Source organism: Grampus griseus (assembly GCF_964374135.1).
Source record: "Grampus griseus genome assembly, chromosome: 2".
Classification (NCBI taxonomy): Eukaryota; Metazoa; Chordata; class Mammalia; order Artiodactyla; family Delphinidae; genus Grampus; species Grampus griseus.
Genome location: NC_139018.1, coordinates 156,958,629 through 156,983,657, shown reverse-complemented (window position 1 = coordinate 156,983,657; position 25,029 = coordinate 156,958,629). Strand labels below are relative to the sequence as shown.

Genomic DNA, 25,029 nt, shown 5'->3' with positions numbered 1-25,029 from the left:
TCAATGACTCTTTCTCTACCCTCTCAAACATAATTAAATAATTGATTAAATTTGTGTAACTTAAACGTATGATATGACTCCTTTGTGGGTGGCCCTCCCACTAAATTGTAAATGACTAGAGTGTGGGATTATGTCTGTCTACAGCGTTGTTCTATCCCCAGCACCTAATTTACTGTTGAACACCCAGTAATTTAATAGTAGGTACTGAGTAAAAAATGTTGAGTACATGAATTAATGAAAGAAGAAGAATATAGGATAAAGGGATTGGATATGAAAACTAAGGGGAGGTGGGGAGATGAAGACCTCCTGGCTTCTGAGTTGAGCCACTCTATGGTTGGTGGTGCCACTAACGGATAAAGGTGCACTGGACAAGCAGAAGCCTGTGAGGCAGGATTAATTCCGTTTTGGACATTGGATGTTTATGAGACTCCTGAGTACAGGTATCTGGCACATAATTAAACACATGTGTCTAGAACTCCGAAAACTCTTTAAAGTGGATAGTATCTTTATTTTGCAGAGTTGAGGTCAGACAGACCCCAGGCACACACAACTAATAAGCAGCAGAGATAGGACCTAAATCCTGTTTGTTAGGCCTGAGATTAATACTAACCAATTTTTCAGGCCTAAGGTTTAATACTATCCATTCTCTTCCTTATTGCTATGACACTTGTTGTATTATAAAGAACACTATTCATTTTAGAGATCTGTCCTTCTAAAATATTCATTCTTAACAGAGCTTATAATAAAATAACATTTTATTTTATTTATTTTTAAATATTTATTTATTTATTTTTGGCTGCGTTGGGTCTTAGTTGCTGCTCACGGGCTTTCTCTAGTTGCGGTGCGCGGGATTCTCATTGCGGTGGCTTCTCTGTTGCGGAGCACGGGTTCTAGGAGCGTGGGCTCAGTAGTTGTGGCACGCAGGCTTAGTAGTTGTGGTTCGTGGGCTCTAGAGAGCAGGCTCAGTAGTTGTGGCACACGGGCTTAGTTGTTCCACGGCATGTGGGATCTTCCCAGACCAGGGCTCGAACCCATGTCCCTTGCATTGGCAGGCGGATTCTTAACCACTGCTCCACCAGGGAAGCCCCTAAAATAACATATTTTAAATTACAATCTTCAATTTCTACTCATCAGTTCTTAAACTGCGGACAATAACTCACCCTTAGGCTTGGGTGCCAGTATAAAATTGTATAATGCTTTCCTGCCAGAATGTGTTGTCAAAGGATAAAGAACAGCGTGGCCTAGCAGAAAAAAATACGAGCTCTGGGCCAGAGAGATCTGGATTTGAATCCAGGCCCTGCCACTTACTACTGTAGGAGAGGAGAAAACTTATTCTCTATCTACTCATGATCTGCTTCTGGGGGACTGTGAATTAAACTGAGAAAAGATATAATAACATGAGAAAAGGCATATATTTCCTTATTGGTGTTAATACTTTTTGTACATGGGGGCTTCACAGAAAAGAATGAAAACCCAGAGGAGTGACTAGACTTGGGGCCTCATATACCGTTTTAACAAAGAGTGATATATTATGGAGAAGTGACTAGGCAAAGGAAAAGGGATTTGTGCTCCTAGGAATGGTACGTTGTGAAGGGTGACTATGAAAAGTGTGGTAGATAAGGGATATTTGGTATGGTTTGTTATGCAGATTCAATTCCTCTCTGGTGGTAAGAATCATTCTCCTCTTACTGGTATGGGAGTCGGGAAGTTTATGTCATCTTTACAAATGGGACTCTATGTCATCTTTACAAAGGGAAATTTGTTTCTCAATTCCCTTCAGCTTAAAATAATTAATATGCCAAAGTGGCATATTTGGGGTGGCATGCCCTGATCCCCTTTACTACATAAGCCTTAGGCAGATTCCTTTAACTCTTAATCCATATACTTACCTGTAAAATATTTAAGTATTTGTGTAAAACACATGAAGTCCATGACTAGAACATAGTAGATGATCAATAAGTGGTAGCTACCACTATTATTATTATTATTATTATTAGAGTAAGAAAGTGATTGAGAAGATAGAGTTATATATAATGCTGAAGTGAGGTGGAAGTTAAAATTGTCAGAGCTAAAGTTAAGGTCCAATGAGGTTAGGATACAGGACAGAGTCTTCTACATGGACAATGAAATGGCCTAGAATAACAGTGGGGCTTTCATGCAATTTTGTCATTATCAGTTTCTGCCTGTCTTTCTTGAGGCCAGAAATAGTGCTTTATTCATTTTTCTACTTTATTTCCAAAACAGTGATTGATACATAGTAACACTTCCAAAATTGGATGCATTACACTGTCCAGAGAATGAGAAGACAAGACACAGAAAGAAGGAAATATTTGCAAAAGATGTATCTGACCATAATGATGGATAAATGTCATTATACATCTGTTCAAACCCACAGAATGTACAGCACCACAGGTTAGCTTTAATGTAAACTATGGACTTCGGGTGATTATGATGTGTCAATGTAGGCTCATCAGCCATAGCAAATGTCTAACTCAGGTGGGGGATGTTGATAATGGGGGAGGCTGCTGTGCACGTGTAGGGCCATGGAGTACATTAGGAAATTCTGTACCTTCCCCTCAATTTTGCTGTGAACCTTAAACTGCTCTAAAAATATAAAGTCTTAAAAAAGAGACATACCTTTTTTTAAATTTATTTTATTGAAGTATAGTTGATTTACAATGTTGTGTTAATTTCTACCATACAGCAAAGTGATTCAGTTATACATATATATATATATATATATTCTTTTTCACATTCTTTTCCATTATAGTTTATCACAAGATATTGAATATAATTCCCTGTGCTGGACAGTAAGACCTTGTTGTTTACCCATTCTGTATATAATAGTTTGCATCTGCTAATCTCAAACTCCCAATCCATCCCTCCCCCACCCCTCCCCCTTGGCAACCACAAGTCTGTTCTCTTTGTCTGTGAGTCTTTTTCTGTTTTGTAAATAAATTCATTTGTGTCACATTTTAGATTCCACATATAAGTGATATCATATGGCATTTGTCTTTCAAAAAAAGAGACGTATCTGATAAAGGATTGGTATCCAAAATATACAAAGAACTCTTAAACTTAACAATAAGAAAACAAACAACCTGATTTGTAAAATGGGCCAAAGACCCTAACAGTTACCTCACCAAAGAAGATATACAGATGGCAAATAAACACATGAAAAAATACTCCATATCATATGTCATTTGAGAAATACAAATTAAAACAACAATGAGAGGTTGGTGACCACATGGAGATGTGGGGGAAGATGGAGATCACGGAAGCTCCTGGTCCTTTACGGTACCCTGCCCTAGGCATCTCTTCCATCTGGCTGTTCCTGAGTTATATCCTTTTATAACAAACCAGTGATATAGTAAGAAAAAAAAATGAGACACCACTACACACCTATAAGAATGGCCAAAACGTAAAATACTGACAATACCAAATGCTGACAAGGATTTGGAGCATCAGGAACTCTCATACATTGTTGGTGGGGACGCAAGATGGTACAACCACTTTGAAAGTCAGTTTGGAAGTTTCTTACAAAACTAAAGATACTCTTACATATGATCCAGAAATCATACACCTTGGTATTTTCCCAAATGAGTTGAAACTTTAGGCCTACTCAAACACCAGCACGTGGATGTTTATAGCAGCTTTGTTCATAACTGCTAAACTTGTACACAATCCGGATGTCCTTCAGTAGATGAATGGATAAATAAACTGTGGTACCTCCAGACAATGGAATATTATTCAGCACTAAAACGAGTGAGTTATCAAGCCATGAAAAGCCATGGAGGAAACATAAATGCATATTGCAAAGTGGAAGAAGCCAGTCTGAAAGGGTCACATAATGTATGATTCCAACTATATGGCATTCTGGAACAGGCAAACTGGAGACAATAAAAAGATCAGTGGTTGCCAGGGGTTGAGGGGAGGGAGGGATGAAGAGGCAGAGCACAGAGGATTTTTAAGGCAGGGAAAGTACTCTGTATGATATACTACAAAGATGGTTACGTGTGAGAGTACAGAACCCAGAGTGAACCCTAATGTAAACCATGGACTTTGGGTGATGATGGCATATCAACATAGGTTAATCAACTATAACAAATGCACCACCCTGGTGGGGATGTTGATAATGGGGGAGGTTGTGCATATGTGGGAAGAAGGCAGTATATGAGAAAAGTTTTTATCGTCTCAATTTGCTGTGAGGTTAAAACTGCTCTAAAAAATAAAGTCTCAAAAAAATTAGATGTGGAACTTCCTTAGTGGTCCAGTGGTAAGCCTCCGCACTCCCAATGCAAGGGGCCCAGGTTCGATCCTTGGTCAGGGAACTAGATCCTGCATGCCGCAGCTAAAGATCCCACGTGCCACAACTAAGACCAGGTGCAGCCAAATAAATAAATATTTTTTAAAAAATAGGTGTATGCATGGATGAATGAATGAATGAAAACAAACTGTGTGGTTAATTCAGGAATCTGTTGAAGTCAAATGGGGTTAAAAAAAAGTGTTTATGAAGAAGAAGACTATAGGCCAGATTTAAAGTCTGAAATATGTCATACTTATAAAATATATTTGTTTAACTATATGTATAAAGCATGTAATGTAGGGAATTCCCTGGCCGTGCAGTGGTTAGGACTCTGCGCTTCCACTGCAGGGGGCATGGGTTTGGTCCCTGGTCAGGGAACTAAGATCCCACATGCAGTACAGCCAAAAAAAAAAACCAAAAACAACACGTAATGTTATAATAATGATTATCATCTACTAGTTATCTATTGTTGTATAACACGTTACCTCACAACTTAATGGCTTGAAGTGACAAACATATATTACCTCACAGTTTTTGTAGGTCAGTAATCCAGACACAGCTTAGCTCAGGGCCTCAGGCTCAAGGCATCTCACAAGGTTGCAGTCAGGCTGCAGGCTGAGATTATGATCTCATGTGAAAGCTCAAGCAGGGGAGAATCATCTTTCATTCCATTCATTTGTTTGTTGGCAGGACTGAGTTCCTCACTGGCCATTGGCCAGAAGCCTCCCTCAATTCTCTGCCCTGTGGACCTCTCGAAGCGTAGCTTACAACATGGCAGTCAATTGTCCTCAGGGAGAGGTATGTGGAGATGAACCACAGCATTTCTGTAAACTAATATTGGTATTAACACCCCATCACCTCTGCTGTATTATATTCACTAGAAGTTAGTCACTAAATCCAGCCTACACTCAAGAGGAGAGCTTTACACAAGGGCGTAAATACCAGGAGGAAGGGATCCCTGAGGACCATTTTATTTATTTATTTATTTACTTATTTAATTTTTTTAAGGAAGGAAATTCTTTTTTTTTCAAATTTTTATTTATTTTATTTTTGGCTGCATTGGGTCTTCATTGCTGTGCACAGGCTTTTCTCTAGTTCTGGAGAGCGGGGCCTACTCTTTGTTGCAGTGTATGGGCTTCTCATTGCAGTGGCTTCTCTTGTGGAGCATGGGCTCTAGGCAAGTGGGCTTCAGTAGTTGCAGCACGCAGGCTCAGTAGTTGTGGCTCACGGGCTCTAGAGCACAGACTCAGTACTTGTGGCACACAGACTTAGTTGCTCTGCGGTATGTGCGATCTTCCCGGACCAGGGCTCGAACCTGTGTCCCCCGCATTAGCAGGCGGATTTTTAACCACTGCGCCACCAGGGAAGCCCTTGAGGACCATTTTAGAGGTCACCTACCATACCCACATGACCATTTCTAGAAAGGTTTGACTGAAGTATATGCAGTGTTCATCCTCTTGGCCTATCAATCATGAACTCTCATGTAACTCTTCCATGGGATGCTATGACACTCTGCCCAAAGGATTACAACTATGGTTATTAGCTTATTCTTCTTCTTAAATTGATATTAAATGTTGGGTATGAGACCATTAATACAAAGTGACATCCTGTTTATTTTATTTTATTTTTTTTTAAGTTTTTTTTTTTTTTTGGCCGTTCCACGCACAGCTTGCAGGATCTTAGTTCTCTGACCAGGGATCGAACCTGTGCCCTCTGCAGTGGAAGCACAGAGTCCTAACCACTGGACTGCCAGGGAATTCCCATGACATCTCTGTTTATTTTATTTTTTTAATTAATTTTTTATTGGAGTATAGATGATTTATAATGATGTGTTAGTTTCTGCTGTACAGCAAAGTGAGTCAGTTTATACATACACATAAATCCACTCTTTTTTATATTCTATTCCCATATAGGTCATTATAGAATATTGAGTAGAGTTCCCTGTGCTCTACAGTAGGTTCTTATTAGGTATCTATTTTTATATACAGTAGTGTGGATATGTCAATCCCAATCTCCCAATTTATCCCCCCCCACCCCCGACATCCCTGTTTAAATGAGTCTTTCCTTAAGTTGGATGAAAAAGGGTAAAACACAATGGAATGGCTGTTTCTACAGCTTCCATGGGGAAAAGGTAGGGAAGTATAAAGTATATAGTATCATGTCTGCAGTGTAGAACATTCCAGAAGACAAATAAGCTAGAAATGATGCTCACTGCTTTACTTTCCCTTAGCAACTGACACAAGGAGTGAGGTGATGCCAGAGGACTCTCTGAGTAATACCTTTATTCTCTCCAGCTATATTTCTCAATGTGACAATATTGTCCTGGGTTATGAAGGCAACCACTTTTCTTCTGAATACTTAAACACTTGGAAGCCATGACGAAGTGTGATGCCAAAATTAAATTAAAATAATGAAGTTAGGGATCATAAGTTCTAATGTACTCATTTTTTAAGTGAAGCATCTGAGTCACAGGTTACAAACCACTTGCCCTAGTTCACTGCATTCCATGGACATTAGTGGGGCTGTAAAACCAGACCCAGTTCTCTTCCCTTTGCCTTTCATTGGTATGTCTGACACAGGCAGAGATTTTTTTTTTATATCATTATATGTATTGGTCGGTCTTGTTAGGACTAGATTATAAAATTATGTATTTTCTTATTCTATATTCTGATTGTGTAAAAAGGGACATCTGTATGAACATGTGTATGGTATTCAGTTGTATAAGGTGGAGAAAGCACCCTAGAATAAGAGGAAATATTACATAAGACTGTGAACTTTGGGATCAGATAGTCCAGAATTGAGGTTCTATTTAGTAGCTCTGTCATCCTGGGCACATTATTAAACTATGTTAAGCCCTAGTTTCCCCATTTATAAAAACAAGAAAAACAGTGTCTCTCAAAAAGAATCATTGGATGGATTAATGCCTAATACACATTAAGAAAGAGTTATCTGTTTATTTCTCTCCATTCATCCATTCAATCACCCAGTGTTAAAAACTTGAATTACCTTTAATGGAAATCACAAAAAGGGACATGTAATCCTATATTTGGACTGTTAAGAGTTGGTATATTGCTTGGTAAATAAAAATGAAATTCCAGTCTTTAAAATAGTCTGTTCTTTCACTTTAGTTTAATCCTACACATTCCTGCATAAGTACACAGGTTTTTCACTCTCTTCCAAGAAAGTGTTTGTAAGAAAGGAAAATTTTTCCCCTCTACCCTTTTAGATTTAATACCTGGGGTGTGTGAATTAAACTGACAACAGACAGATGAACAGGGGGAAAAGGTATATACATTTAATTGATGTTTTTAATTTTGCATGCATGGGGCTACACAGAAAAGAAGTGAAAATCTAATGAAACAGTTAGACTCAGAAGCTTATATACCATTTTAACAAAGGGTGACTAGACAAAAAAAGGGGTGTGTGTGTGGACTTCTAGGGGCAGAAAATTGTTGGAAGGCAAATATATGGGATAACCAATGGAACCCCTTTAAGACATATTACCTATATAAATAACCTATATAAGGGTTATTTGAATAAAGTTTGTTTATGCAGACTCATCTTGGTGTTGGCTTTCCATCTTCTTCAGGTCCATAAATCTCCCAGGGAGGGTATTTATGGCAGTCCTCATTCCTCAGAAGTTTCTGCTTTTAGTCGGATAAAGAGCTCCAAGAAGTTTTCTTTCTGCATCTGTTGATTCCCAATGGACTTCAGCTCAAAATAATCCATATGCCAAAGTGGCATATTTTGAGGTGGTATACTCTAATCCCTTTCATATTCATCACTTTTAATTCTTCTATCAAAATGTGACTGTGAAAAAAAAAAATGTGGTTATGGTCCCAGGACACAAAGACTAATAAGCTACCAATCGTAGCCTCAAGGAGCTCACAGTCTTAATAGGAAAACAAATATAAACAAATTACTTCAATATAATATCGTGAGTGTTGCAATTGAGTTGTTCAGAGGCTGCTATGGGAACCCAGGTAGGGAGAGAGACGTAATCTGATATATGTGGGGGCGTGGTGATAAGAAATGGCTTCCCTGAGGAAATAATGCTTGAGCGACCAGTCTGAAAACAGTCATGGGAGAAAAAGCATTCTAGGCAAAGTCATAATATGTGCACCAAGGGAAGAGGGCGTCCAGTACATGCAGGTTATTAACTATGGCTAGAACTCAGACCTGTGGGGGATCAGCAGGAAATGAGACTAGATATACAGGCAAGAGCCATTGTATTAAAGGCTCCTGCTTAAGACTGAATCTCACCTTGTAAGCGAGTGGCTTCTAAGGTGGCTTGGCACTAGGGGCTGTGCAAGATGATCCATCGAGGCCAAAATATTAGAACTTGTTTTTTTAAATTTCTTCTACTTTGGGGTATGTAGTATAATGTATAAATTTGTGTAGTATTACATATATACACAGTTTATATCTAAGTAAATAGACATGGGTTGGGAGTATATGCCCTCCTCCCCTCCCCATAGGGTTGTATGACCAAAGAAGTTCGGAGATTATTGCCATTAAAAGGTGTTTTGCACGGGAGTTAAACAATTAGATTTGTGTTTGAAACAATGCTCTCTAAGGTCAGGAGGGGGCAAGATTGGAAGCAATTAGGGAGAAGAAGAGATGGTTGCCAATGGTGTGGGTTTGAGTTGCTGTGGGCCTGAACTAAGGCTATGTCAGTGGGGATACAGAGGAGGACCCAGGCAAGATCTTTTTAAGACATACTGATTGCATTTGGATAAGAGACGGTGAGTTGGGACTAAGAAACTATTGCGGGGACTTCCCTGGCGGTCCAGTTGTTAAGACTTTGCCTTCCAGTGCAGGGGGTGCAGGTTTGATCCCTGGTGGAGGAGCTAAGATCCCACATGTCTCACGGCCAAAAAAACAAAACATAAAACAGAAGCAATATTGTAACAAATTCAATAAAGACAAAAAAAATGATCCACATCAAAAAAAATTAAAAAAAAAAACGATTGGGGAGGAATAACTTTTCCTCTATCCTCTTATGTTCTTTAATTGGGAGTGTGCAGATTAAACTAAGGAAAGACTGATTAACAGGAGAAACGGCATTCAATTTTCACTTATATTTATGTGCATAAGAGTTCGCAGAAAAGAAGTGAAACACAAAGAAGCAGTTAGACTCGGGGCTTAGGTACCATCCTAACAAAGGAAAGGGGACTTGGGTTTCAAGGGATGACAAATTGTGGGACATCACCAGGAAATATATGGGGGAACTAATGGAAGATAAGGATTATTTCAGTAAGATCTGTTTATGCAAACCCATCTGGATGTTGTCTCTACATTTCCGGTGATAAGAGTCATTTTCTTCTTGATGCTGGGGTTGAGGTTGGGGGTAGACACTTTCACAAAGGGAAATCCATGTCTTGCATTTAGGCAGATAAGGAGAGTCCTAGAGAACTCTTCCTGCATCTGTTGATTCTCAATTGCCTTCCGCTCAAAATAATCCTTATGATGAAGACACATTTTGGGGGTGGCCTGTCTGATCCTCTTTAGCACCACTAGCTGAAAGAATAAAAATAGAAAAAGAAGTAGATGGGATTGGAGGCCAATATTAAGTTCAGTTTTGGACATTTTAGTTTTGAAGTATATGTGGTATATTTCATCACAGTTATCCCACTGCAAAGACTTAGAAATATAAGGAATTAAAGAACTGAGATCAAGTAGATGACAAAGGGTTAGCTTTCTCACCACTTACCCATTAGTTCTCCTAAAGAATACTGAAAATGGTTATTCTGCTGGACAAATAGAAGTGAAACCAGAATTAGAGGTGATATTTACAAACCTCTGTCATTATTCATTATGATAGCTGAGAACACAATTCCTTTTTTCTCTTTTTTGTTTTTTCTCAGTTTTACTGAGGTATAATTGACAAAATTGTAAGAAAAGTAAAATGTGCAGCGTGGTGATTTGACTTTTCCCCTTTCTTTTAAATCTTCATTTTAGAGTTCACTGTCTTAGCAGGATAAGTAATGCTGGAGTAAAAACTCCCAGGTGCACTGGTTTCACACCAGTGGGAGGGCAAAGAAAGGGCCACTGAAGCACTATTTACTCAAATTGCAAAGCCATTTAGATGATAGTGTTTATTGTTTCCAAAATGATTTAGTAATAGCTAACACTTATAGAGCATAAACTATGAACACTGTGTTAAGTGCTTTTATTTAAATCACCTCAATAACTGTTCACAAAACCCTAGAAAAAAGTACCGCTATCACAATTTTCAAGAATAAAAAGCTGTGAATTTCAAATAGCTAGTAAATGTTGGGCCTAGAATTTGGACTCATGTCGTCTGGCTTCAGAGATGCACGTTTCTTGCTTCCCTTTGTGGCTTCCAAACCAGTTCTCTTCCGTTCTTTCAAGAGCCTTGGCCCCTTTGGGCTTGCTTCTTCTGTCTACGCCTCCTGCTACCGCAATTCTTCTGAACCACTTTCTTATGTCCTTGTCTGTCCCCATTAATTCACCGAAGCCAAGCTCTTTTGTTACTGTTTTCTTTGCAACCTGTACTCCTGTCAATCCGTTAACCTCATCCACAGTGACGCACATACCTCCTCTCCCTTAACCTCCCTCTGCACCCAGCTTAGATCCCAAGATCCCTCTTTATAATCATTCTTTTGCAAACACCCAAATTCCAGTAGCTGTCTCTTTCTCTTTCATTACTCTCATGGGGAAAAAAAAAAGCCACAACCCTTATTAAATCTAATTGTCCATCTCTTCTGGAGAAATTGGCATACGTAGGCTGGATGGTTTTACTTTAAATTCACGACCACAAACCTCAACTGGCTCTGCAGGCAATCTCCATTGCTTTCACACTTTGTAGGGCCCTCCCAGGTACAAAAGACTTTTAGACCTTCCCCCGAGTCCCAAAGGGCAGATTTAAACAGTTACTAATTCAGGGAGTAAGGGAATGCAGAAACAAAGGAAAGGCAGGAAAGAAACGATAGTGCAGCCGCAGGGGCAGGGGCCTGGTTTCTTCTCAAGGGATATACACAACAACCTGATATAAATACCTGAGTTCTTCTACAGGAACTAAGGCCCCCACCCAGCTGGAGGATGGTAACTTCAGGCTGAGTGTAAACACGGCTGGTTGGAACCAGAAGGCAGATTCCTGGAACACCACCCTGTTACCTCACCACCACCAAGTCAGAGGATTGCCACACACCCTGCAGCCCTCCCCCCAAATTTTGCCTATAAAAACTCTTCCCTGACGGAATTCCCTGGTGGTCCAGTGGTTAGGACTCCGTGTTTCCACTGCTGGGGGCCCGGCTTCCATCGCTGGTCAGGGAACTAAAATCTCGCAAGCTGCTCTGTGCGGCCAAAAAAAGAAAACAAACAAACTCTATGCCAAACACCATTGGGGAGTTTGAACTTTTTTAGCAGGAGCATCCTGTTCTCCTTGCTCAGCCCTTGCGATAAAACTTTCTCTGCTCCAAACTTGACGTTTCTGTTTGGTCTCACTGTGTGTCAGGCACACGAACTTGGGTCTGAAACACTATTTTCTCCTCTTTTTAAACCTCCCACAATGTCTCCCTCAACCTACTCTTAGCTGATGAGCCTGCCTCAAATTTCATTGAGAAAATGGGATGGTCAAGGAAGTCCTTCATGGACCACCCCCTAAACCTACAAGCCTATCTGTACATGTATCCATCGTCTTTGTCTTCTCTTAGTATCATGCAGAAATGCCCCTACTTCTATCAAAGGCACTCTTTCCACTTGTACTTTATTTTTAAAACAATTTCTGGCCTCACCACGTGACACCTTAGTTCCCCGACCTGGGATCAAACCTGGAAGTGGAAGTGCGGAATCTTAACCACTGGACCACCAGGGAAGTCCCTCCACTTGTACTTTGGATACCATTCCTTTCCATCACAAAGATTTCGCTCCTTTGTTATCTTTTTTTTCTCTCTCTTGCATCCCCAATATTTCCCTCCCTGTTGGATCATTCCCATTAGTATACATTCCCTATACCTTTCGTTAAAAAACACAAAAACAATATAAAAGATACAAAAACAAAATCCTCCCTGACTTCACATTCTCCCAGTTATAGTTTTCTATCGCTCTTCACAATAAAATGTCTCAAATACCTGTCTTCACTTTTTCCATCTCCAGCTTAGTCTTGAACTATTCCAATCCGTCCCCCCTACTTCACTGAACTGCCTCCGACAAAGTCAATATTGAGCCCCATGGTGTCAATCCAGTGAGCTCTTTTCTGTCTTGATGTTACCTGTTCTCTCAGTAACACTTGAGACAGTTAACCACTTTTCCTTTCCTGGAGCATCTCTTTTTTTGGCTTTTACAACACTATACCCTCCAGCTTTCCTCTCTCCTCACCCAGTCACCTTTTTAGGGACCTAACCTCTATATTTGGAAGTTTTTCAGGGCTTTGTCCTGGACCTTCTGCTCTTATTACATTTTCTTTGATCTCGTTCTTTCTTATGACTTTATTTATTTACTGGCCACACCGCATGGCATGCCGGATCTTAGTTCCCTGACCAAGGATGAAACCTGTGCCCCCTGCAGTGAAGGCATGGAGTCCTAACCACTGGACCACCAGGGGATTCCCCCTTTCTTATGACTTTAAATATTAGCTATGTTGATGGTGCTCAAATTATCCTCTCTGTGACAGTACACTTCTCTGAGCTCCAACTGCCCATTGATATCTGTATTTGGATAACTCAGATCATCTAATTCTTCATGTTTTAGCCTGAACTTTGCATCATTAAAGAAGCCTTTCCTGACCACTGTAACAGAAGCCACCTTATTCTCTCTCTCCAGTTCCTCACCATTATATTTCTATTATTTTTTTTAATATTTATTGATTTATTATTTATTTATTTTTGCCATGCCAGGTCTTAGTTGAAGCACATGGGATTTTTAGTTGTGGCATATGGGCTTCTTAGTTGCGGCCTGCATGCATGATCTAGTTCCCTGACCAGGGATTGAACCGAGGCCTCCTGCACTGGGAACACGGAGTCTTACCCACTGGACCACCAGGGAAGTCCTTTCCCTGTTATTTCCTTTGTAGCATTTATTCTATTTAAGTTTTTTGTTTACTGTCTATCTTGTGCATTTGATTATAACTTCATTTATTTGACTTTCACTATTTGCTGTGCAGTATTTTAAGCCCTTTATAAGATCTAATTTGCTTTTTTGACTGACCATGTTTATCAAAAGCTAAAAGAAAAAAAGAGTAACCTCACATTGCTTCACTTTTATTTTGGTGAAATAGAAGCCAGTGTTAGTAAACTGATTTTCAACCTTACAGTTTCATGAGAAATTTCAATATGGTTTGCTAACTAGTATCATGTTCCATATACTTTATACTTACACTTGCTTAAATACACTTCGGTTTATTTTTTAAAATAAATTTATTTATTTTATTTACTTTTGGCTGCGTTGGGTCCTCACTGCTGCATGTGGGCTTTCTCTAGTGGCGTTAGTGTTCAGTATGATAGTAGATAATATATTTACTAGCTTTGTGATCTTGAATAAATTACTTAATATTTCTGTGACTCAGTTTCTACACTTACCTACAGGATTATTGTGATTATTAAAATAACAAATGTAAAATAGCAAATGCTTGATAAAATGCTCTCCTTTTTTGATCCCTGTATTCACATGATTTCTTTTTAACACCTGATTTCTTTTTTTTTTTTTTTTTTTGCGGTACGCGGGCCTCTCACTGTTGTGGCCTTTCCCGTTGCAGAGCACAGGCTCCGGACGCGCAGGCTCAGAGGCCATGGTTCACGGGCCCAGCCACTCCGCGGCATGTGGGATCTTCCCGGACCGGGGCACGAACCCGCGTCTCCTGCATTGGCAGGCGGACTCCCAACCACTGTGCCACCAGGGAAGCCCCTGATTTCTTTTTAACACCTAATGAAAGGCAAAGGATTGAGAAGAAGAATTTATTTATCAGCAGCATAGGTGAATCTTCTTAAGGTAATCAGACAAAATGAGAAAAAGAAAATTTTGATGAGAACTTGGTGGCTATTGCTAGTATGGTGTTTTTGGATACTTCTCTCATAGTTGTTTATCAATGGTACAAAATAGCAGTAGTTGTCTTTCTCTTTCACTACCCTTTAAATGATGGGCCTGTTGGTAGTTTTTTTTTCTAAGTACAGGACGCATCAACAGTCAGTTTGGAAGCACAACTTGTGTGCTAAGAATAAATGGTAAGTGGAAGCAACCTAATTGGTTGCCACCAACAGATGAATGGAGAAAGATGTGGTATATACATACAATGGAATACTACTCAGCCATAAAAAAAGAATGAAATTTTGCCATTTGCAAAAACACAATGGACTTGGAGGGCTTTATGCTTAGTGAAATAAGTCAGACAGAGAAGGACAAATACTGTAGGTTATCACTTGTATGTGGAATCTAAAAAAGAAAACAAACTAGTGAATACAACAAAAGAGAAACAGACTCACAGATACAGAGAACAAACTAGTGGTTACCAGTAGGGCAAGGGGGGCCAGGGGGAGGGGCAAGGTAGGGGTAAAGGATTAAGAGGTATAAATTCTATGTACAATAAATAAGTTACAAGGATATATTGTACAGTACAGGGAATACGGCCAACATTTTGTAATAACTATTAATAGAATACAATCTTTAAAAATTTTGAATCACTATGTTGTACACCCGAATCTTATATAACATTGTAAATCAATTATACCTCAACAATTAAAAAAAAAAGAATAAATGGTAAGTAAAAAACAGTAACTAGAGGCAAAGGGCAAAAGCTGAACACACGTGAACCTAGACCTGCGTCAAGGATTTGAGGTTGCTAGTAGCTTATTTTGTGGGCGGGGCGCCGCACATCAAGCAAGAATCAAGACCAGTTCTGCACCTTTGTTCCTTTGGCTCCTGACCAGTCAAAGCCGGCCTGTACTTAACACCCAGTCAGATTCTGTTGGCAAACCCGAGCACTGTTTTGATAAAAATCGGAGGCCAGATGCACGAGTTCATCAATTTAAAAGAAAATAAGTTGTTTAGATAATAAGTTGTTTAGATAAGCTGAGCCATTTTTTAAAGTTGACTTGGTCTCACATTTCAGAAGAAATGGCAACACTGGCCAATTTTTTAAGCTGGTGATCTCATTCAATAATTCCAGGAGGTCATTCCACTGTAATTTTAAGAAGTTGCTTGCTAGAACAGGGTACTTTCTAAGATCTGTATGAAAAAAGCTCTGGTTCTTCTTCACTCTGGGGTACTTTTAGGTCGAACACCTAAAACTGCTTCTGGAAATTCCCCCACGGGACTTTCTTAAATCTAGACCCGTTCCTTACCACTTTGTACCTTCCTCACCAGCCATATTCTTTAGTCTCTCCAGTTTTCAACTTCCTAAATCTTTAACTTCACCCCAGGAATTAGTCCAATCAAACTTTCCCTTCTTAGACCTCTTCCTTACGTTAGCTCCAGGAAACTCCCATGAGAATCACGTGGCTAAATTTGTCCTTAATGGCGCTCCGTAACTCGCTTACTGTGCCACCACCCTTCCTCACCTCCTGTTAGCTCCGCCCCGCCCCCTTCTCGCTTTCCTCCCCTTCCCCACCCCCCCAACCTCAGTGCCTGCGCTTGCGCACCTCCAATTCAGGCGCTTTCCCTTTCCTGGCGACCAATCCACTTCCTGCCTCCGGTCCTCGGAACATTCCTCCCCTCCCTTGAGGTCCTGGCCAGAGGTGCTGGTTGTGGCTGCCCTGAGGACTGCCTGTCTGAAAAATTCGCTCCTGTCATTGAGAGGGCAATTTGAAGCAGTCGCTATGTGTGTGGCACCTTTCTGAGTATTTACTCGCGATCCTCCACCCCGGAGCTAAGCTAAGCGCGTGGGGATGCCGGCGGAAGGAAGCACCGGGCTGTTTTCGATCTGGCAATCGCACGGAAAGCTGCTTCCTTTCCACCTCCCTCCGCCCCGCCCCCACTCGCAGCCCGGCCGCGCTGGTGAGTGGCGGGCGGGAGGGCCGGCGGGCGGAGGGAGGAGGGGGAGCTGAGGGAAGGCGGGCCCTCGGCTGCGAGCTAGGTTGGGGGAGGGGAGGGGAGAGCCCGAGCGCTGGAGTTGGTGCTGGGAAACCCGGGGCTAATGTTGACAACAGGCTCGAGGTGAGTCCCGGGGAACCTCCTTCCCCTCCGCTCCAACGATCGGGAGGAAGCGGGGCTGGGGGGCACCGGCCTGGACTCGTACTCCCTGGGGGACCCAAGAGGCGCCTCCGCACCCCAGCGCTCCGGGGGTGGCGAGCAGGAGCCGGACCGCGGGTCCGGCGTCGTCCTCACACCCCTCTCCTCCGGAGGCTCCCATCAACGCGGAAGCCCCTGGCCCGGGGCAGGCAGGAGGTGCGGTTGAGGGGGTGCCTGCCCCACATGCCCGGGCCGGGCCTCGGGGCCGGAGGCGGGGAGCCCGCCGTGACGGGCTGCAGCCGTTTGGGGGTGTGGAGGAGAGCGAGGGGAGGTTGGGGAAAGCGCTCGGGGAGCCGGGAGGGAAGCGAGGGCGAGGAAGTGGGGAGGGTGCGTGTGTGGGAGGATGTGGAGCGGGGAGACCGTCCGGAGCGTGTCGGGCTCCGTCGGTGAGGGAGTGTGGGGTGCGAAGTTCGGGTTGGGGCAGGGATGGTGCGCTAAGGTGACCGTGGACCCGCGTGGGAAGGGGAGCTGTGGTGGGGAAGCGTGTCGGGCAGAGGCGTGTGGAGCAAGAGCAGGGGGTTGTGGGAGACGAGGGTGTAGGGGAAGGGGTTTGGGTGTATTGGGGCAGGCATTAGTGGGTGTACTTTGTTTTTTAGTCCCGTGGGCTGGTGATTCCTCACTTTGCCTTCATGCCGGGCCTCCTGGTCTTCTCTTGTTGGCCCTGTTGAAGTAACCGGACGATCGTGGGGTATTTGGTCTCCAGGTTGGCCAAGCAGAGCCAGCTTTCAGGCTTGAGGGGACACTCTGGACCGAACCGTCAGTTCTGTTGCTCCCTTGGGGCTTGTACGCAGTGATGCCTCAGACCTGAGGAAAACTATTACTCGCTTTGCTCCTTTAGCAGAGTTGTTGCGTTGTTCATGAGGACTGTACAACTCCTCGAGAAAATCGTTTTTGAACTCTGGTGAAATTTGTAAAAGCTTTGAAAGAGTCCTTTATACTGAGGACGTTCTTTAAAGTCGAAGACTGGGAGGTAATGCCCCTGTGCGGTTCTGCCCATAGAACATTTTGAATGAATAACCGAGAATGAAAAGAAAAAACAGCATTCTTTTACTCTGGAGTATTTTCAGAGCAGTCTCTTTGTGATTTCATACATCGTCCATATGGTAGTTTGCGAAGGAATATCTTTGAAAGGGAAACACCCCCCTTTCTCTGCACTCTCCCCGTACACGCCATTGCTAATACCTGTTTTGCCAGTAAAGTAGTTTTTACTTTCTTCTGGAAGTTCAGAGTATATTTAGAAAACCAAGCAAAATATACAGCCCAAAGGCCAAGACACTATTTTGGGAGCTAGGAAGGTGGTTTTAAAGCATGGCTTCCTTTTAAGGACTGTGTGAATGTAATTATACTCAGTAAAATAGCTTGTAAGAGCTAATCATATCCAATTAAAAGGTCACTAATTTTTACCTTATTTTGAGATAGAATCTATTTAAAAGTTTTAGTTTTTATTTGAAAAATTTGTGAAACATTTTAGGTAAAATAGGTGTTTATTAAAGCATGAGTTTATTAAAATAATTTAAAGAAATTCGAGCGTTTCATTAAATATAATTTAACACAGTTCAGTTTTTGAAACTTGATGTGGTACAAATGCATACTGATCTGAATCATGTTGTTCGTATCTTTTATTTGTCTTTCTAAATCTTAGAGTCAGGGCATATAGTGGAAAAGAGCACTGGACACAGAGTTTCAACCCAGCCACTAAACTAGTTGTGTAATCTAAGGCAGGTCACTCAACGTAAAGATTGAGAATTGGAGGAGGTAAAATCTAGTACTCCTAACTTGAAAAATCTCTCATTTTAGGATGAACTTTTCAGTGTTCTCTGTGAAAGAGAATAAACATTTGTTGAATGCCTCCCTCATGCTGCTACTGGTTTAGAAATTTAAGAAGTTTGTAATTCCAGAGAGGTAGCAATAGTTCCATTTTATTGATGAGTAGACTCAGAGAAGTTACATTGCCCAGTTGCCATAGCTAGCAGTTTGCAGAGTTGGGACGCAAACTTAAAAGTCTGACTGACTTTAAAGCTCATATTACTTTCACATATTGCATTGCTGCCTTTACATGAACCTTTAGGTTTCCATCGTATTTTTTGTTCACTGAAATTTAGTTCCAAGTGTACTTTGGGTATATGTTTGTGATACAGGGATGAAATGATTCAAAGGAGATACCACTCCCAAGACTTAAGGGTCTTACTGAGAATCTGTTTTGCCATGCTTTAGAGCAGAATTTTATTCATGAATGACTACTACAGTTTGATGTAGAAGGCACTTAAAAATCTATTGAATAATTGAGTACTGTGGAGAGTCACAAAAGTCTGGGAGACTCTTGTGCTAATAAATGATGATCCTTTATAAATTTGTCAGATTCCGAGTGAATTTCTTAATGTTTTAACAGAACTTAATATCTAATTTCATCTTCATAGATGAGATATTAATTATAAAATTTGATGCCATTCTTTTTTATATCCTGAGAACTACACTTCCTCGTATCAGCTGAAATGTTGCTTGTTGCTGCTTCACAACAAAATACAAATTCTGTATAATAATTATTATTATTTTTTGCATAGAATTACAAATATTCCTAAGTAAGATTATCTTGTTACCTAGGAATTACCTGTCCCCATATATTTTAGCAGAGAATATGCCAGAAGTTGAAACATCATGTGAAAACTGCATAGCCATTATCAGGGACTCTTTCTACTCTGAGATACGTAATTCTGATTTGTTGTAGTCAGTATCTGTTGTCAAGTTTTCCAGCTGACAGTTTCATATTCTAAAGGTTCTTCATAACTTGAGTTAAGAGTATGAGTTCAGATTCCAGTTCTGTCACTAGCTGTGGCGGCCTTGGTCAGGTTACCTGGTCAGGTCTCCATTTACTCATTTATAAAATAGGGAAAGTAATACCCACCTCATAAAGATTTTAGTATCAAATGAGATAATGTATGTAAGATGTTTACTCTGGTACCAGTGAGTAGTAGCTATTAGTATTCAATCTTTTGAAAGTTTGCTTGCTTTGCGGCAAAGGTGGTTATTTAATTGAAGCTGCATGAGAAATTGATAACTACGCTTCCCAGATAATATAAATACTAACAGTATCTTACCACATAAATATGTAGTTATGCTCTTATATATTTTAATGATTGTTTGAACAGGATTAACAGCCTTTTTTTGTTCAAGTTCTACCAATGGTGTTAACTAAAGCCTTTGGGTGTCATTGTCCAAAAAAATGCATAGAACATGGAAGTGGAGGAGAATAAGAGTAAAAACAGAAAAAGGGAAAGGAAGAGGTGGCTGAGAGAAGGTACAGACTATGGCATGTGCCTCCAAAAATTACTGAAAGTGCTTCTGTCGGCTTAGATTGTCTTTCTGTGGTAATATTTTATTAGAGGGCTGAAATAAATGCTTTGTGTCTATAAAATATTATTGCAAATGTTTTCTTTGCTAACCTAGTTTTTATTGATGTAATTTAAAACCTATATTTGAAAATACTTAAAGAGTACTGTGTTTGTCTTTAGCTTGTAAAAAAAAAAAACTAGGTAAAGTCATTCTATACTTCTTAAATGGAAAGTATTTTGATTATCTTGGGTACAACTTTCAGATGATTTAGGAATTAAAACATGAAGTACTGTCCATAAAAGAAATTATATGAGGACATTAAGTTCTAAGTAGAGATGTATTTTTAGAAAAGCAAATCATGAATTTTGCTGGGGAATACATTTTTTGTTCCAGAGTTTATTTACAGTTAACTGTATGGAACCTGTACTATAGACCAGTGCTCTCCAAAAGAATCTTCTGTGATGATGAAAATGTTCTGTATCTGCACTGTCCGTACCCACTAGCCACATGTAGAGTTGAGCACTTGATATATGGATAGTGACTGGAGAACTGAATTTCAAATTCTGTTTAATTTTAATTAATTTACAATGTAAGTAGCCACATGTGGCTAGTGCAGTGGTTTTCAACTGGTGGTGATTTTCCTCCCAGGGGACATTTGGTGATGTCCAGAGTAATTTTTGGTTTTTAAAACTGGGGAGATACTACTGGCATCTACTGGATAGAAGTCAGGGATGCTGCGTTTAAACTTTGTGCAGTGCACAGAACAGCGTCTCCCTCCTCCCATCCAGAGAATTGTCTTGCCCAAGATGTCCTGAGGCTGAGAAACCCTGGGCTGGTGGCCCTTGTATTGGCCGATGTAGAAGAGAATATACAGTTTTTTTATAATCATTATTATGTTTATTTATAAACTAATTTTGACTAATACTAATAAAGAGATGAAAGGTCTAGTCCAGTTTGGGATAGTTAACAGTTTTTGTATTTGAAAGTTCGATAAGGTTAGAGCAATGAGGTGAAATTTATGAGTCTTCATAGGAGGCAAGAGCTCATTTATGCTCCCACTTAGATACTTGTATTGAATATTGTATGAAGTAGTGTCACCAGCATTTCTTAATGGCTGTGAAATGGGGGGTGTAAAACTGATTCAGAATGTTCTCAGTTACATACTGAAGTATTTATTATTAAATATGTTGTTTTGAAGTTGACAGTGGTTGAATCTAGGGAATGGTTACATGGAGTTCCTTATGTTGTGCTCTCCACTTCTGTTTGTGTTTATTTCCTTAATAAAAAGTAAAAAGAAAAAAAAATACTTGGACATAGGCGTAACTAGTAATCATAGAATATGGAATTTTATCACTGAAATAGTATTCGTTTTGCATGCATTTTATTTAATCTCTCACAATTGCCAAGTTGCATTAATATGTTCTGCTTAACAAAATAGTGTCACGTCACTAAAAAACGTCACTGCGTCTACAATGCTGACATTCTTTTACTCTTACAGATTGTCTTGGGTAACATAATGCCAGCTGAGCGTAAAAAGCCAGCAAGTATGGAAGAAAAAGAATCTTTACTAAACAGCAAGGAAAAAGACTGCAGTGAAAGGCGGCCAGTGAGCAGCAGGGAGAAACCAAAAGAGGAGATCAAGCTTACCGCCAAGAAGGAGGTTATTAAGGTCCCTGAAGATAAGAAGAAGAAACTGGAAGAAGATAAGAGAAAAAAAGAAGACAAGGAACGCAAGAAAAAAGAAGAAGAAAAGGTGAAGGCAGAGGAAGAATTAAAGAAAAAAGAGGAAGAAGAAAAAAAGAAACATGAAGAAGAGAGAAAGAAGCAAGAAGAGCAGGCAAAACGTCAGCAGGAAGAAGAGGCTGCCCAGTTGAAGTAAGAACGTTTATTCTGACTATTGATGTGCAGGAATGGGAAGATTGGAATGTTTTGGAAAAACAGTGATTATTTGAAATAAAACTTCCAGGGTGCAGTTTCTTGAGAGTTGGGAGTATCTTAATTTACTTGTTCTGTTAGTTTTACTGACGAGCGGCATGCTTACAGTGCTTTCATTCTTTAAATTAAATAATAGTGATCTTTAGTAAGTGTTTTTTGAGGTGTGGGGCAATCTGGGCTGTTTTTGTTTTTAAAAAAAGCTTTTTTTCATGGTACCTTATGCCATCTTTCTAAGTTGAAAATCTTTAGTTTGTTTTTTTCTTTTTGGCCGTGCCATGCGGCTTGCAGGATCTTAGTTCCCTGACCAGGGATCCAGCCCGGCTCCTGGCAGTGACAGTGCCAAGCCCTAACCACTGGGTTGCCAGGGAATTCCCGAAAATTTTTAGTTCTAAATGACTGCTATTCGTTGAGTTCTTATTATATGCCAGGCACTACGATTGTATCAGTACATGTCTTCAAGGCAGTCTAATGAAGTAAGCTCTGTGATCCTTGTTTTACGGATTAATAAAATGAAGCTTCAAGAGGTTAAATGACTTGCCTAAGGTCACAGTAAGTAGTAGAACAGCTGGGATTTGAACCTATGCTGGGCTGACTTTAAAACTTTTGTCCTTAAGTACAATTCCATAATGCCTCCCATTCTTATCTTTATCTAAATCTATTTTTAACCATGTAAATCTGTGCAAGTGATATAATGAACTGGTGAAAAACGAGGTAGTCCTCATGGGAAGACTACCAGGATGTAGCAGAAATGACAGTTGTTGAATGGTGCATGAGCTCCTCCCTTCATATATATAATTTAAAAAGCTGTTTGCAAACATGAATTTTCATGAATCTCTAGAACAGCTCAGCTACCTACTTTCTTACCAAAGCTCTTTTGTACCTCTGTTTTTAATGAGGAACTGGAGCCTTGGGTCTGAAAAGCAGTAGTAGTGACCTGTTTTGGAATATTCAGAACCATGATTCTTGAGAGTTTCTTGCTTATTTTCTATTTTAGTTTTAAAAAAACAATTCACAAGGATATTTAATTTCACTGTAAGTTTTGTTCTCTCACCCCTCCTATACAAAGAGCTTAAAAAAACAACAGCAACCAAAACCCCAACTTCTTACTGGGAAAAATTCAAGGGTGCAAAAAGTAGAATGAAATGATCTACCACCCCTCCCCATCTACGCAGCATCAACAATTCACATTTTTTTCCTTTAGAGTATTTTAAAGCATCACATTATTTCACCTGTAAATTTATAAATATAAATAAATACCTTAAGTGTGTGTGTGTGTGTGTGTGTGTGTATGTATGTATATATATTAATTATATATCAAAGTGTTTCTAATAAAGATGGTAATGGAGTTCTTGAGTGCATACACGTAATGAGTTATGCTTTCTTAACGTGTACTCTCACTGCTAATCTTGCGTTTCTGTGTGGCTGGGAGGCTTCCAAGAGATACTCACATGTCCCTGTTCCCAGTGGTAGATGCAACTCTCTGTTAACATATTGTGGCTGTTAGTGGAAAAATCATAGAATTATAGGGTAGCTCAGGGATGGTTATCTCAGAAAGATGAAAATCTATTTTATTAGAAATTTATATTTTAAAGCTACATATTTTGGTATCTCAGAAACCTCAAAGTCAGATTGTCTCCACTCTCCCACTCCTGCCCAAGTTATTTTACTGCTTCTACAGTTTAAACATGTCCCATCTTTTTAGTGGAAACATAGGTAGATTTGTTTTTAATTATTCTTTTCAGGATACACTGAGTCTGTTAACCTTTTATTAAAGTGCTTTTATCCTATAGTCCTGGTTCCTATACAAGCTTTCTTAATTACACTTGAATTTTAAGACCTAAACCTAGCAAGTACTTTTATTAATAAAGGTTTGTTTAATGTTGAAGTATGGAGAAATGGTACGTAACATTTCAAAACATTTTAATGCATTCTTTTATAATGTTTATTCTTTAATTAAAATATTCTTTGTGGACATTTTTTGTTTTTCTGTTTTCCCAATGCTTTTAGTTGTTTTAGGTTATCTTTCTCAAACGTATTACTTTGTTTTTTCATATTAAGCATCATGTGTTTTATCCATTTATTTTTTTTCAGCTTTATTGAGTTAGAGTTGACAAATAAAAGTGTTTTATCCATTTAGCTTGCCAGTTGGCAGAATGATTTTTAATCTAGTTATTCAGAATCCTCCGCTCTGCCACTTTTGGTGTTATCAGTAGAATGGGTTCTCATTATCTTAAGTCATTAATCAAATGTCTTTAGTAGTGAAAGGGCCTCTTGCATCTTTTGTTCCTCTTGGATTCTGTTGCTTTTCTGATCACCTTTTCATTGGCTTTCACTCTTATAGGATTCATCAGTGATGCTTCAAAATATACAGGGTATTTTACTTACGTGTTTGTTTGTTTTTTTATATAGAGAGAAAGAGGAATCCCTTCAGCTTCATCAGGAGGCTTGGGAACGACATCAGTTAAGGAAGGAACTTCGCAGCAGAAACCAAAATGCTCCAGACAACCGACCAGAGGAAAATTTCTTTAGCCGACTAGACTCAAGTTTGAAGAAAAATACCGCTTTTGTCAAGAAACTAAAAACTATTACGGAACAACAGAGAGACTCCTTGTCCCATGATTTTAATGGCCTAAATTTAAGCAAGTACATTGCAGAGGCTGTAGCTTCTATTGTGGAAGCAAAGCTAAAAATATCTGATGTGAATTGTGCTGTGCACTTATGCTCTCTCTTTCACCAGCGTTACGCCGACTTTGCCCCATCACTTCTTCAGGTTTGGAAAAAACATTTTGAAGCAAGGAAAGAAGAGAAAACACCTAACATTACCAAGTTAAGAACTGATTTGCGTTTCATTGCAGAATTGACAATAGTTGGGATTTTCACTGACAAGGAAGGTCTTTCCGTAATCTATGAACAGCTAAAAAATATTATTAATGCTGATCGGGAATCCCATACCCATGTTTCTGTGGTGATTAGTTTTTGTCGACATTGTGGAGATGATATTGCTGGACTTGTACCAAGGAAAGTAAAGAGTGCTGCAGAGAAGTTTAATTTGAGTTTTCCTCCTAGTGAGATAATTAGTCCAGAGAAACAGCAACCTTTCCAGAATCTTTTAAAAGAATACTTTACGTCTTTGACCAAACACCTGAAAAGGGACCACAGGGAGCTACAGAATACTGAGAGACAAAACAGGTGATTTTCAAATGTTTCTCAGAAATGAGAATTTATTTTGGAGCTCATACTTAAAAAATTTTAAAGTCTTCATGCCACTGAAA

The 25,029-nt window shown here is 39.8% G+C and overlaps 1 protein-coding gene across 3 annotated transcripts in view; it reads left to right on the top strand.

The window, feature by feature from the left end:
- Window positions 1-16,299: 16,299 nt before the first annotated feature.
- UPF2 (UPF2 regulator of nonsense mediated mRNA decay) overlaps window positions 16,300-25,029 on the top strand; it is a gene marked incomplete at its 3' end in the record, with an annotated part of 212,002 nt that continues 203,272 nt past the window's right edge. For all 3 annotated transcript variants that reach the window (XM_082647666.1, XM_082647667.1, XM_082647668.1), the window contains exons 1-3: window positions 16,300-16,417; window positions 21,321-21,697; window positions 24,167-24,946. In XM_082647666.1, coding sequence (XP_082503792.1) covers window positions 21,339-21,697; window positions 24,167-24,946 — 1,139 coding nt within the window. In that variant the 5' untranslated portion in view covers window positions 16,300-16,417; window positions 21,321-21,338. The remainder of the gene's footprint in view (window positions 16,418-21,320; window positions 21,698-24,166; window positions 24,947-25,029) is intronic.